Genomic DNA, 15,547 nt, shown 5'->3' with positions numbered 1-15,547 from the left:
TTTTACGATTTAGTTTTAATCCAAATGATGCGTGTGCTAAGTGAGTGAACATCAAAAATCACACAACAGAAGTGCGCGCACTCTCTCTCTCTCCCTACCATTAAGTAACTTGTGCATTGTTTTACTTACTTGTTTTTGACATATCCGACCGAACTACAAACTTTCCAGTGATGTCTGTGAGAAAGATATATTCACTCGACAAGCTTGCGCATCTGCGCTGCCACGCGCTCAATCCACTCAGCGTGCTTTGTTTATCAGCTCGCGCACATCAGCTATACAGGCGTTAAAACTGAATGTTTAACATTATATTCGTTGCATACATATACTTCGTAGTAGACACCCTTAACTCCTTTCCGCTGTCTGTTGTTGGTGTTTCTTTGTTTGAATATGGCGCTTATCACATGTTGTGTGGTATCGGCATTTGGTATCGGGGCATTTTAACGAGTACGAGTACGAGTACAGGAGCCCAGTATCGGGCCCACCCTAGAACAAACCTCTGCAGTAACAGAGTATGGTCAGCTACGCAGCTTCTCATTCCCACTCAGGATACCAGGGTTACATTCAGTAGGAACTCAATGCTGCTTAATCGCACAATGGAAAAGATAGCCTCACACATTTAAATCATTTGTAGATGCTTTTTCTTCATACAGGTTATAAAGTCTGAAGTATGGGGAAAGGACCAGCCTCCACCATACAAATGCCCTGCAAAAAAGTACCTCTAGCAAGTGCCCATGTAGACGCCACACTTCAAGCAGAATCCACACGTTCTTATAGGCAATATTCCCTCTAAAAGTTGTGCGCGTACACGGACCCGCACTTCTTATGTCACGACCGCGCAGAAGAATAATATGCTGCGCACAGGACACATGCAAAAAACTTAGTTAGGAAAGCCATTTGACTGAATTCTAGTAAATGTGAAATAATTGCAATGCTCGGGCAAACCGCTATAGAGTTAGCGCCGCTGAATGCGGTTTACAGGTTTCATAGAAAGAGAATGATGTGCGCCGAATGAGTCGCTGTAGAAATCGAATACTTTAATGGTTGAAAATGAAATAGCTCAGCACGAGAGCCAACGCAAACGCAATGACATGTGAAATAAAACATGATCATGTTTGAAAGAAGAGTGGCTTGTTTAAGAGATGGAAATATGATGATGAGCACAGAACAGTAGTGATGGGAGAAACAAACCATTTCGAAGCTTCGAATCAATTGAACCAATTGCTTCGCAAAATGATTCACTGTTTCGAAGCGCTCAAAACACCACATGCTGGTGATGCCTGCTGGTCAAAACTGTGTAAGCACTGGAAACACCACACGCTGGTGATGCCTGCTGGTCAAAACTGTGTAAATGCAACAAAAACTCAGACCAAAACATGCATAAAAACAGCTTTTACAAACCCAATGAAAACACTTTCTTGAAAGTATAATATATTAAATGCAACCAAAATAATAAAATACCATTAAATTCAGCATGAAATCAAAATGGACTTTATTTACTTTACTAGCGCACATTGCTAGTAATGATGTGAACAATTAATCCGTGCAAGTTAATCCGCTGAAAAAATTGTTTGTCTTCGTAATCTTTAATCAAAATCTGAACATTTACTTCCGCTCTGGAATGACATTCCTTTTCTGATTATGTCAGTTTGACGGCTTGGGCAGAATATCCTTAAACACACCCCTCCAACCGTTAGATTGCTATGAGTGAGAGACAGAGAGGAGGAGAGCAAAAATTAAACCATGCCCTCTATTCAATATTCCGTTTCAGATGGAAATACGTCACTACACTGAAATAAAGTTGGCAGCAACTTCCGGTTCACGCAGACTTTAAAAATGAAGTGTCTGTATAATAGGCCTATGCGTCTTTAAAATAATTATTATTAATTTGCAAGGGCTTGTTTTGTTTGTTTTATGGAGAGCTTGTCTAAACAGGCCAGTAAGAGACTATTAACTACTACTAATCCCTTTAATTACACAAATGTCTCATTAAAAATGTCTACAAATTGATCAAACTGATCCGAGATTGATTCACGGGTTCAAAGAGATCGCCCCCCTAAGGCGAACTATTGAAATTTCAAAATGTTTCAAAACAGTTATGACATAACGAAGCCTCGTTTACTGAAATCACGTGACTTTGGCATTTTGATTCGCGCTCCGAACCACTGTGATTCGCAAAGTTTTCGAAGCTTCATGAAGCAGTGTTTCAAAAGCGGCCATCACTACAGAACGGTAACAAAACTCCAAAACATTTACAGTTACAGACAGGTGTAGTGTGCAAACTCTACTACTCTAAACTCTAGTTAGATAACTATATAAGAATTCACATGTTCCCATTTTTTTTGAAAATATGTAGCTTACAGATCTCAGTTTAAATGCTTCAGTTTGTTTTATATTATATTATATAATATTATATTGTAAACCTAATAAACAATTGACCTCAAAAAGGGAATTCATGAGCAATATCTGCTTCATTTTTTCATATTATTTTATATTATATTATATAATATTATATTGTAAACCTAATAAACAATTGACCTCAAAAAGGGAATTCATGAGCAATATCTGCTTCATTTTTTCATATTATTTTATATTATATTATATTATAATATAATATAATTTATATAATAAATTATATTATTACAAAGAATTGAACTGTTCTGATTAAAAACATTTTTTTTAAATAGAATTTCTTGCTAACACAGCACTGTAAAAAAAGTTTTCTCAGGTAACCTAAAATTATTTAGTTACATCAAGGGTCAAATCAAATATAAATAGCACATTAAAGATAAAAGTGACACACTTTTTGTGTCTAGAATCTGGAGGTTTAGTTGTGTTGCCTGTGTTAAGGGATTTCCTTTGTTGTTGTGCTGAAAGGGGTTTCCCAGGTTGTTTATTAGCTGGAGATCTAGTAGCGTCTGGAATGAGGTCTTGGGGAAGCAAATCATTGGGTGTTGGTTAAAGGCTGGGTGCGGAGTCGTTTACGCTGATTGAAGTTTTGAGGCGGGCACAGACAATGTCTGAGACACGGCTTTGTGGTAAAACTTAACTTAGAACATGAAACTCTCAAGGCAAAGAAAATAAACTAAAGTAAAAATAAGAAAAGCAAACAGTCAATGAACAAAGAATTGTTCATGTCATGGGGTTTTAAACTCAGCTGTTAAGACACATCCCTATTGGTGTTTTGACCAATTAGACATTGTCTTAGCTTGGGTTGTAGCTATGTTTCTCCTCCCAATAAATAAATCAACATATTATCTTGTTAGTCACATGGTCCAAATTTTCCCACTCTTGCAGAGTATCATTTAAACATGATTTATATAACAAGAATATGATACATTTTACCAAGAATTGATTGATAGAAACATGCAACAGAGTTATGCAATAGACTGATATGCATTTATAAGTCCTTTTAGCATCATTTTGATGCATTTATATAGGCACAAGACAGTCTCTGTGCTGTTCCGTGATTGTGAGGACGTGTTCTGTAATGAACAAAAGGTCAAAAGGTCTAGAAGGAGTCTGAGTCTGGTATCTGTCCTGAGTGGGGGAAACCAACCCAGGGAAGTCTTAACTCATGATTTCCTCATGGTTTTACTCATGATGGTCATGCTGTGTTGTCTCTTTTACCATTAGTCTTGGTTACCCGCCTAAATTTGACAGTCTTCTTTGTTAGGATTCTTTGTTTAAGCTGTGAAAGAGCTGGTTGGTTAGGTTGGTTAGGTTGTTAGCTGATCCCGGACAGATTTATGGTCATCCATCTTGGGGGCCCACTCTGGAATTATTGCTGCTTGGTCAGTTTTAGCACAGTTCTGATCACATTATAAATGTCTGATTTACTCTGATATCCTACACTTGCAGACTCCAACACCACAGTAGACATGACATTTATTTCTACATCCTCCACCCCAAGCCTCCACCTGGGACAGAAGTTGTTAGCTGATCCCGGACAGATTTATGGTCATCCATCCAGTTTTAGCACAGTTCTGATCACATTATAAATGTCTGATTTACTCTGATATCCTACACTTGCAGACTCCAACACCACAGTAGACATGACATTTATTTCTACATCCTCCACCCCAAGCCTCCACCTGGGACAGAGAAATTCTCTTGAAAAATTCAGGTCAGTATAGGAGAAAGCGGTAGCCTCATGTCCAGGGGCCTGTCTAGAGCATTTTAAATGGGGGGGCCAGTCTGGGGCACTGGCTCAAAAGAGGGTGGCCGGCCGTGGGGGGGTTTGGATGGGATGGGGTTGCGGGCGGTTTGCGGCACGATGTATGTTATAATACATTGTGTATACACTCACTAAACAAAGAGTGGCAGCTTTTTAGTGGTTATGAGCACTCTTTGCAAGCTTTCTAGTCTATAATCCATTTAAAATGTAGAACTTTGTTTTTCGGCCACACACAGGTTGCAAAGTTTCGGGAATGACGTCTGCATATTTATGCTGGATTCACTCTCGATTTAGCAGTGATTTACATAGTGATATCCATAGCAATAGACGGGACAAAATATGTGAAAATGTGCATTAAGACTAGAGCACCCTCACTAATTTCAGAAGAACCCTCAGTGATTATTTCTGGAACCTGGTTGATACGCTTTTATGGCAAAACTATATACAAAAACAACAAAATACAAATGCACTAAATAAAATAATTGAATAAATGCATATTTACAATTTAAGCACTTAACTAAAATAAGTAGGCTATTAATCAAATAAATAACTAGACCAGGCTGACTATAATCAGCTTGCTTCCATTTAGTGAGATAAGCCTACTCCTCACCTGAATTAGAAAAAAGTTCTTCTGGTCTTCAGTGATGCGAAGACAACGTTTGAGCGTGTACACGCAATATCTGAGCGACAGCAGTGACAATTCATAAAAGAACAATGTATATTTAAAAGCACACATCCAGTTTTGTGTGAGTGAAGGAAATCCACTTGCGAGTGGAGAGATTCGTCCTCGCACATGACATGGATCATGTAACGTTATGTGCGCTCGATATTTGTGCACGCTATAGAAACCGCCTAAAATTAGGCTAAGTATAAAGAGGAGAAGAAAGCGGCCCTAGGCAGCTGCACATGCTAGGATCCGCCACTGCCAGGTGCAGTTAGAAATTGACTAAAAACAAGCTTATCGCAAGACATCTGGTAGGGGGGCACCTGGGGTGGCCAGCCAAATTTCAAATTTTTCCACCCCTGGCCACCATGTAGACACGCCCCTGCTCATGTCCCCCATGTGCTTGCTGATGAGCCGTGTAGTGCTAGTAGCTGGGTGGCTAAAGCACACACATGATGTAATCAACTCTCACAAAGAAAGTCTCACATAAAGCTTGTGCATACACAGCAACTTGTGGTATGCGATTCCAGATTCCAGAAGTGGCCTCTGCATGATGGACCCCCAAATTTATGAGATGGCGCCGACACTGATGGCTGCCTCCGTGGCGTGCTCCGCAGTTGTTTTTATGTTTTTGTTAGTTTGTCCTGTCTTTAGTTATATCCCTGCAATCAGTTTCACCAGAGACGAATTGCTGGACATTAGGAAGTACACACCACCCGATATTTCACCGGTTTTTGATTATTCTGATGTTCTGCTGGACATTGTTGCCGGGGGTTGCAAATAATATACAGTACCTGTACATACAAAAACTGTCTATTGTAATATACCTGCACATACAACTGTCAATTTATATATTTTTATTCCTTATTTACTTGTTCTATTTTTTATTATCTGTGTTTTGTGTTCTGTCACTGTCATTCTGTTACACTGTGGAAGCTTCTGTCACAAAAACAAATTCCTCGTATGTGTAAACATACAGTACCTGGCAATAAAGCTCATTCTGATTCTGATTGGAGACACATGTTGTATGTGTCTTTGCTGATGATAAAGTGCATGCATAAGATAGACATACCCTAAACACAATTTTGCCCTCAAGTTGGGAATCAAATATGCTTGAATATGAGTCGCTAGATAAAACAGGCTGAAACTATCGTGCACTGATTAAAAAAAAATCTGAAATGATGGTGCCAAGCATTTACTTTCAAGGGCACTATGATGCAGCAAATTATGAGTGGTGCTTTAGCACCATCAGCCAATAAATCAGCATGATTCTATAGGGCTTCAGAGCTTATGACCATTGATGTGTCTTATTGGATCATTACATAGGCTCACCCATACAAAAGGGATGAAAATGAACTAATGCAATTCAATGAATTTCTCTTCCTGCTTCTTAAATTAATATCCAACATTATTAAAATCAAACTCATAATTAAAACAGAGCCTATTCAGAATTTTGTAGTAAACATTTTTACATGAAACACCAGTTTACATGACACATCCATTCTGATGTACTCACTTCTCATCTGTTTCTTGATCTCTTTGGACAGGTCCAACCAGTTCTGCAAAACACAACAGAAACAACTAAATCTTAGAGCAACATGATAAGTCCATACTGCCTTATTATTTAAGAATGGTTGATCTGTTAAAGGTGCAGTGTGTAGATTTTAGCGCCATCTAGCGGTGATGTTGCAAATTGCAATAAACGGATTCATGGCAGCTTTCATTGGCCAAGGCCCACCCATGAGGCCGTTTGACCGACATGTCAAACAACCAATCACAGTTCGTTTCGTTCATCGTCACGTTTCGGGGTGTGGAAATGTCTCCACAATAACAGACTGGTGTGTAAAACTCTCTGACGTATTTTAAAGATTCTATGCCACAAACTTTATATTTTTCACATACTTTTGAAAATCCACCGTTTAGTTGATCCTGATAAGCGCTCGTCGTCACAGTTGTAAACACGACGGCTTTCTTCTTTCATGAGGGGGTTTGAGTTTCATGAGGCTGAGACTAAGGTAAGAGTAATGAAGCAGCTAGCTAACGTAATGGTAAATAACTACGATGTTCAGAGCATTTAATCTGACAGCGAGATAGCGTTAGCAGACGTTTTTCTCCACGTTTGCATATTCAGACACAACCAGAGTACGCACTCTTCTTACTTCTACGAATTACTTCTGCTTCTAATAAACCACACGACGACTACTACTACTACTACTTCTTCATGCGTATTCAACGTAGTGACGATGCAAGCTGCCTCTAAAAACACAAGGAACATGAGGAAGAAATGAAGAAGAACAACAGTGACAAAACGCAGTCTGTAGAGTAGTGTGTCCATTTAAGGGCTACTGTAGAAACATGGCGGCGCAAAATGGCGACTTAACCATGGAGGGGGACCCACGGTGTATGTAGATAGAAATGGCTTATTCTAAGGTAATTAAAACATAACGGTGAATTGTGTAAGGTAGTTATACACCACTGAAAACATAGTTTTGTATGTTACATGCATTTCTGTAAACAGATTCTCAAAAATATTACACATTGCACCTTTAAAGAATGGTTTGTCTATGTTTCTCTATGTGTCTGAATTGAGAGACAAAAGTCGCAGAAGGAGATTAATGCAAATCTCAACATCGGTCTTTCCCACTGTGGCTTTAAATCTAAATGAGATGCTCTGTATTTAGGACATCATGGAACACCAGAAGAGATCAATGCACACTACAGTACATCTGCATGAACTTCAACATAAGGTTGACTGGAACCATTGAAACGAAAGTACAAAAGCTTGAGGTTTTAATCTTCAAAATCACTGTTTAATCTTTAGATTAAATAACAATGACTATGTTCTGAATGTTCCGTACATATTATAGGACAAATAATCCAAAAAGCAGCCATTATTATTATTATTATTTATCACAATCTGGAGATATACCCTTCTTCTAATTCTTTTAATGATATGGAAGTTACAGATACTAAAAACTATTTTCCAACCATTATTCTGAGTCCATCAAGGTTAAAGAATTGTGAAGAGGTCTGCAACAAAAAGTTACATTCTGGTAACAAGGTTGAGAATTATAGTGGGAGAAAAGTCACTTCTGTGCATGAACTCACATAGAAATGCTGTAATGCACAGAAATTCCAGAATTTAATGGGAGATGAATTGGAGATCAATCTTGGACACTGAGGCAAGAACTCACAGTATTATAATTAGGGATGGGCCTGAAGCCCAATATCTTATTCAGAAAGGTATGGATAATGGCTTCAAAACAAATAATGAATTCTACTGAATAATAGGAAAAATATTTGACAGACACAGTTACTTCTCAAGTTTTCTGGATAACAAATGAGCCAGTACAGTACAATCGCAAATCAGTGCCATGTTACTGTTTCTTTGTGTCTCTTAGAAATCAGAGCTTGCAAAAAGTTATATCAACTAAGATACTGAATCATACACATTGTAAACTATTTGATACTGTATGTCTATTTAAATGTGTCAAACCTTGTATGATATGATATAAAATATTTATCTCTGTCTTACTCTGTCCAGTCCCTAATGTTTATTTTTTATTTTTTATCATTTGTTCAGATTTGCATATATAGTAAAAGCTGTTTTGAACCACTGAATATTTTCTTTCAGAAGCATGTTCCTGGTTCGTGTGGTTATTTCCTGTCTTCCTTAGTTGACCTAGTTTCTTAGCATGTCCTCATTTGTTCCCTTGGTAACAGATTAGTTATCTTTATTTTTGAGACCCCCCAAAATTTCACAAATCACGTTTTCAGGGGAGCCCATGTCTTATTAAGGGGAGCCGAGCTCCCCCGTAGTTCGCACCCTGAGTATAATAATACCAGTAAATTTTGACCGTGTGAGGATATTTTTAGGTCTCCATGAGGAAGCAAGCTCATAAATCATACAGAATGAAGTGTTTTGAAAATCTAAAAATGCAGAAAGATTCCTCTGAGGGGTAGGTTGTAGTAATAATAATAATTATTATTATTATGATTATTATTACTATAATAATAATAATTATTATTATTATTATTATCATTACATGCATACTTCTCACTTAATTTTGATACAATTGTGATCTTACAGAGATATTATTTGTGAGTCTTCTGTCCTGTGGAATAAAACTGAAATACAGTATGTCAGAGATTTAATAATAGAAGCATTTGGAATAGCTCTCTGACCTTTTGGCTGTCAGAATCACTGAAGGTCAAGCCGAAATAGTCCTTCTCCAACAAGTTTAGATGTTCACACACCAGATCCAGGAGAACCTGCCCCTTACACTGTTTCTGCAAAAATAACAAAAAAACAAATATGGTAGGGGTAAAACATACAAGTAAATTATACAGTTAGCAGACAGTGCAAACAATAACTGATGTTTTGACACTGGTTTATTTGTTGGTTTGTTCCAAATCAGAATAACTCCACCCTCCTTGTTACATATGTTTTCTTACAAAAATATGTAAGTATTTCTACAAAAAATTTACAACAATAACATTAACAACAGCAAAATGTCCACATATTCTATTTTCCCCAGGTTTCCAATGACTGTGGGTACCCTGAATGTCTATATTTAATTTTATGATTTAGAGTAAATCAAAAATAATTTCTTCCAAGCAAAGTTACAAAATATGTTCTTATATGATTAACTCCTAGGTACAGTCTTAGATTTGACTGAAAGTCACAAAATGCAAAACATTGTAGGTGCATTTAAAAAAAAAATGTTTTATAAGAATCTTGTAATGAATGTCATTTCAGTTTTACTTTCTGTGTATGAATTATCCCATATGCAGTAATAATAGAATGACAGAATAATATCCAATCACTGTAAAAGGTTTTGTCGCAAACTCAACTGACTGGTTTCTCTCCTGTATGATGGGTCTCTTCAGGCATTATAACTGTGCATGAACTATGCATGAGCTTCTAACTTATGATTAAAGCTGTTTGACCTATTACTACTAAACTCCACAAACTGAACACAAAAATATGGCTGTCAAGTGATTAAAATGTAAATCTAATTAATTACATCATGTGCCAGTTAATTATCTCATTAATTGCAAATTAATCGCACATGAATTTTGGCTCAGAAATTACCCCCCAAAACATCATTTGAAGTCATTATTGTGTTAGATGAGTAAAGCATTGCATAGACGCTCCAAAGAATAGCTTTAGAAATAAATATTTTTTCATCATTGCATGTATATCAATGTATTAATACCCATGACTTAAACAGAGTTAGTTATGTCACGATCTCCAGCTGGAGTGTCCATGAACTCCACTAGAGGGCACTCCACCCGACTCTTGCCATGCTCACAGACTACAGTTCCCAAAATCATTTGCCAGACTCATCATCACTTATTGCATTCACCTGTCTTGTTACCTCCATCAGTCTCACCCTATTTAAAGCCTGGTTTTTCACTTATTCATTGCTCAGTATTGTCTAACCTGTAGCATTCCCGTGTTTCTGACCCTGGACTGTTTCCTTGTTTCTGGTTGTTTGCTGCCTGCCCTGACCTTAGCCTGTTTATTGGACTACTCTTTTGTCTCGCCCTGGATTGTACCTGTTTGCTGTTGTTTGACCCTGCCTGTTTTGACCACTCTTTGGAATAAAGCCTGCACTTGGATCCACTACTGCGTTGTCACACCTTCCCATGTTACAAACATAAATAGTTAAATCAAATGCTTGTCGGTACATTAGATCTGTGCATTCAGTCTCAAAATGACAGGAGCCTAATAAATCTGCTGCTGTCTCTATCAATTAATGTTAATCAAACAACAAAAGAACATGAGAGAATCATTCACTCTTCTTCACTAAATAAATTTGGTAACTTAGAATCAATGTATATTTAATTCATAGATAAGATGCAGTGTTTTATTGGTAACACTTTACTTGAAGGGGTGTGCATAAGACTGACATGACACCTTTATAATTATGACATGACACATGTCATGAATATGAAGGAGGTTTTATGCATGTTTATGACAACTGTCATTAAGTGTAATTCGCTCAGTTATGTCATTTTTAATGCAAATATGACATTATTTGACCTAACCTTAACCTAACCCTACCCCTACCCTTACCCCTAACCATAGCCCATAACAAAGACATCTCAAACAATGTCATCTTTGCATTAAAAATGACATAACTGAGCGAATTACACTTAATGACAGTTGTCATAAACATGCATAAAACCTCCTTCATATTCATGACATGTGTCATGTCTTGATTATTAAGGTGTCATGTCAGTCTTATGCACACCCCTTCAAGTAAAGTATAACCGTTTTATTTTGTACTTTTGATGACTTTAATACATTTCTGTATAGTTGTCAGGTCTCTCCCCTGACAGCTAGTTCTGTCTGTCATTGTTTAATGTTTCTCTGTCCGTCTTGTCTTTGTTAGTGTTTGCCATGTGCATTTTGCTAGTTCATCTGACTATATACTGTGCTCTCCCTTGTCGCAATAGTTTGTAGTGATGCAAAGTCTGATTCATTTCTGCGAACCGGTTCTTTTCGGACAGATCGGCTCATTGAACCGGTTCAAAAAGCCAATTCATCGGTTCCTGACGTCATCAAGCAATAACATCTCTACACATTTCTTTTCTAACAACTCAGTGCCATGTTGTATCAATGAAAAATTGAAATAAGTAATTTGTGTCAACAAATATTGAAACATTCAAAAAATAAAGTTATTTGTGTGAAAGCATATTGCTGATTATTGCCATATAATTAACTTAAGTTAATGGTGTTTGTGGTCACAGTTTCATTCGCGGATCCTTTATGTCAGATACGACTGACTGACCAATATTGACAAGCCTACAACTTGGATAAGATTCCTAAAAGTTTCACACCTACAGCACACATTACAGACATTGATGCACAAACATGGATATGTTCTACATGTCTACAGTATAAAGAATGAAGTGTCAGTTAGCTTAATGCATTACACGTAGCAAGTTTTTTTTTAATAATAAATAAAAAGAAAACAGATAGAATAGAAAAAGAATAGAGCAAGCTAGTGTTAGAGGTCTTTTTTGCGTTTGTTAATTGTATAATAACTTAAAAGAAAACAGATAGAATACAAAAAGATTAGAAAGGAAGTGTTAGTTTGTTTTTTAAAGAAAACAATCAGCAAATGAATAGAGTGCAAGTCTAAAAGGGACAAGTGTTTTTTTTAAAGAATAGAATTAGAATAGAGAGTGATAGAGTTAGAGGATCAAATAAAGATGTAAGAGATGTGTTTTTAGCCGATTCTTGAAGAAAACTATTGTAAAATGTATTTACATCACTCGACAGAAAGGTTTTTGCAGGTTTTAATAAAATGTAAATGAATAACACTCATGATAAGCATATTTCCAGTACACGCCTCAGGCTTGCACAGTATCGTCAACTCACTCATCAGAATCTTCGGTAATCCTCTGCAAACTTCGCCACGGCTCATTCGGTTCTTGTTGAGTCCTCAGTAATTCTCTGCAAACTTCGACAGTTGGTTGAAATGGCTCAATCGGTTCTTTTTGAGTTGGATGTGCTACTTTGGCTGTGCGTCCTGCGTCATCAACCCGGAACTAAAGTTCGATTCAGTTAGATTATGTGAACCGGCTCAAAAGAACGATTCGTTCAAGAACCGAAGATCACTAATATTTTTTAGTGTATTGTTAAGCTAGTTCTGCATGTTTTAGTTGTTTTTTTGTGTGTTGTTTTGTTCCTGTGTCTAGTTAAGTATTCTTTAGTGTTAACTTTTTTGAGTGTGTTGAAGACAGACTCAAAATGTGTTCATATTTACAAAGCACAATTACTTTGTTCAGTGGAAACATTGTAAATATGTACTTTTTGTTCTTTTGTCAGTTAAATAAAGGTTCAAAAGAATAGAGAGAAAGGTTCAAAATCTAAGATTCTTGTTTTTTATTGCATTTTCCAAAATGTTTTTTGAGTTTTTTTTTTCTTTTTGGAAATGGAGTTTGTACATACTAAAACATGACTGTGAGGGAAATGTATTTTTATAATAACCTATGGTAGTTTAATTTAGAAAGGTTTCCAGGTACTGTATGTCAAAGCCTACAGTCCGTGGAAAAAAACAGTTGATTTATGAGTTTATTAAAGTGTTCTTAGTGCTTCACATGAGGCATAAAGACAATTGCCATGTGGACACCACTGAAACATCTCTTCACTTACCTCAATGTTTTCTTCATAAATAGATCTATCCAAAAGTGTGACTTTAAAGGGAACAGTCTTGGAACGTTTGGAGCCTTTCTGAGGGGATCTTGGGCTCTTGTCAGATGTTGTTCTGTGTGATGCATCTTGTACATCTTTAGAATCGTCATGAGGCTTGATATCCTATAATCAGTTTATATTATCAGTTTATATTACATTGTATCGGTTTATATTACATTATAATTTTTCACAACTGTTAATCACCAAAATATTTTCTTTCTTTCTTTCTTTTCAGTTAGACAGTCATGGAATGGATCCTCTTTCTCATGCCATCTGTCTTGTGGTTTTCTTGTCAAATGGCTTCCTGCATGTTGGTTGTACTACACTAACTTTGATTTGGTGGACAAGTTGTCAAAAATAAATAAATAAATAAATTTGAACTTTAATGAGACTTGCTACTATCGCTGGAAAGTTACACCAATTCATAGTTTTCACGCGACGTCACATCCTTACAGGAACCCCCCCTTGGAGGGCAAAACAAGGCTTTCCTCCACTGACCGACCGCCTGTTATTTTTACAAGGTTTTTATTAAGTAGTAATGTAGTAAGACAGTGATATTTAAAGGCCAAATTCAGTATACACCTTATTGATGATGCATACTTTGTACAGGCAAGCAGATGAACCCAGAATATAAATGCAATGCGCAAAGTTTATGCAAAATTTAATATGAATTGTTTCCCCATAGAAAACCATTATAAAGAAATCGCTTAACCATTTAGCGCATTGCATAGATATAAAATTGACAGGCTTGTGCTGCAGTTCTATGGATGTTTTGCCCACCAGGTCTTCGAGCCAGTCACGTGACTGAAAATTATGAATTAAACATTTTTGGCTTTATGTCGAAAAATATTAGTTGGACATTTAAAACAATTCCCTACCTCTTTCGCCATTTTACCATCTGAAGCTGACTCTGTAATGGTAACTTCAGTACCCTTATGTTGGGGTGGCACCTCAGTCCCAGGCCCTGTCTCAGTCCTCATTGTCACCTTTTCTGAAAAAGGGGGGGGGGAAGAAAGTGTTTATTTATATTACATTGTTCTCTACATATCAGTATGCACCCTTAAAAACCCACTATGATTAATGCTACTCAGCTCTCAGTGCTAAATCACATCTTTGATTGCAGTAAAAAAAGACAATCAAAAATCTGCACATGAAAACTGATACCTTTCCTATTTAGATGCAGAGATAAAGAAAATGTACTACATAACTAGCATTGGCAGTCTGATCCATTTTGTCTTTGTTTCGTGTAGGCCTATCTGTTTGTCTTGTGTTTGAGCACATATCGCAAGCGAGTAATTAAAAATGCTCCAACTACTTTAAAAGCCGACATCTGGGCACATTTCGGCCTTTATGCACAACCTGGTAAGCATGACCTGGAGAAAACACGTAAATCATGTCACGCACAAATAAAATATGCAGGGGGTAATACCCATAGATATGTATAGATGTCCTATTCGACCCCTCCAGATACGTTGACACGTCTGCCATTTTGGAATGGTCAACTTGACGTCATTCACCATAATAAGGCTTGTTTGAGATGAGCAAAATCTGTGCAGAACCGATCACCGGTGATCCCCACGAGATGCATGCCAGTTAGAAAAGTGTCCGAGTTACGTCCGACTTGCTCTGATGTCATGCTGACGTGTGCCAAAAAACTCTCGCGACGGCGAGGCGGCTGTGTCAGATTGTGCAGCACCGACTGCGCTGATCAAAAGCATGATCATATTTCTATAAAAATCTAAAATACATGTTTGTATTAAAGTAAAAATGGATGACAAATACAACTTTTGTATGGAATTAAATATCAAGCACTTTGAGTATCTTGTTCATCATATTTATTTTCATATAAAAGCAACAGAACTGAAATTATATCATGTTTATTAGCAACACAGCACATGAGTGAGAATAACACGATATCTGTCTTTAATCTCGTAGGTATCTGTTCCACTTCGTGAGGTCAGAACTGTCCGTCTTGCCTGCGCTTACTTCACTCCTCCCCTCACTGCAGCCGCCTACTCTCGCCTTCATTTCAGGCGAGGCGAGCCGCATCTCAAACAAGCCTAATGAATATTCAAAGATATACACCATGACACCATAACACCATGAGCAAAATAGTTTGATACTTTTGCTAAAACACTGCAGCACTGCAGAAAAAAAATTATTTGTACATGGCAAGGAAAGACAACTAAAACCTTGAAATTACTAGTTTACTTCGTTTTCTGTTTTTCTGTTCATGTACATTGTTTGTTTGCTTTTAGTATATATTTATTTTAAGCAAAACTTCAAGATGAAAACCCTGAACTCCCATTCAGTGTCTTTTATGTCACATGACACAAATAACATAGGTTTCATAGAAAATTGGATGAGTTTTTGGGGCAGACCTGACCTGTTGAAAAGAGATGGTCTTCATCCCTCCTGGGGTTGTGCCGCTCTTCTCTATAGAAATATGGCACATAATCTTAGAGTTTGTACTTGACTAACTGGGGCCCAGGTCAGGAAG

The 15,547-nt window shown here is 37.1% G+C and overlaps 1 protein-coding gene across 1 annotated transcript in view; it reads right to left on the bottom strand.

The window, feature by feature from the left end:
- The window catches only part of LOC107557895 (band 4.1-like protein 3), a 105,264-nt gene extending 90,705 nt beyond the window's left edge, over positions 1-14,559 (bottom strand). The window contains exons 1-5 of the mRNA XM_016241470.1: positions 14,477-14,559; positions 13,926-14,038; positions 13,009-13,170; positions 9,024-9,128; positions 6,355-6,397 (exon numbers count right to left, since the gene is read on the bottom strand). Of these exons, the coding sequence (XP_016096956.1) occupies positions 6,355-6,397; positions 9,024-9,128; positions 13,009-13,170; positions 13,926-14,038; positions 14,477-14,480 (427 nt within the window). The 5' untranslated portion in view covers positions 14,481-14,559. The remainder of the gene's footprint in view (positions 1-6,354; positions 6,398-9,023; positions 9,129-13,008; positions 13,171-13,925; positions 14,039-14,476) is intronic.
- Positions 14,560-15,547: the final 988 nt, after the last annotated feature.

This window comes from Sinocyclocheilus grahami, unplaced genomic scaffold, assembly GCF_001515645.1.
Source record: "Sinocyclocheilus grahami isolate Dianchi unplaced genomic scaffold, SAMN03320097.WGS_v1.1 scaffold623.1, whole genome shotgun sequence".
Taxonomy (NCBI): Eukaryota; Metazoa; Chordata; class Actinopteri; order Cypriniformes; family Cyprinidae; genus Sinocyclocheilus; species Sinocyclocheilus grahami.
This window is presented reverse-complemented; position numbering and strand designations above follow the sequence as displayed.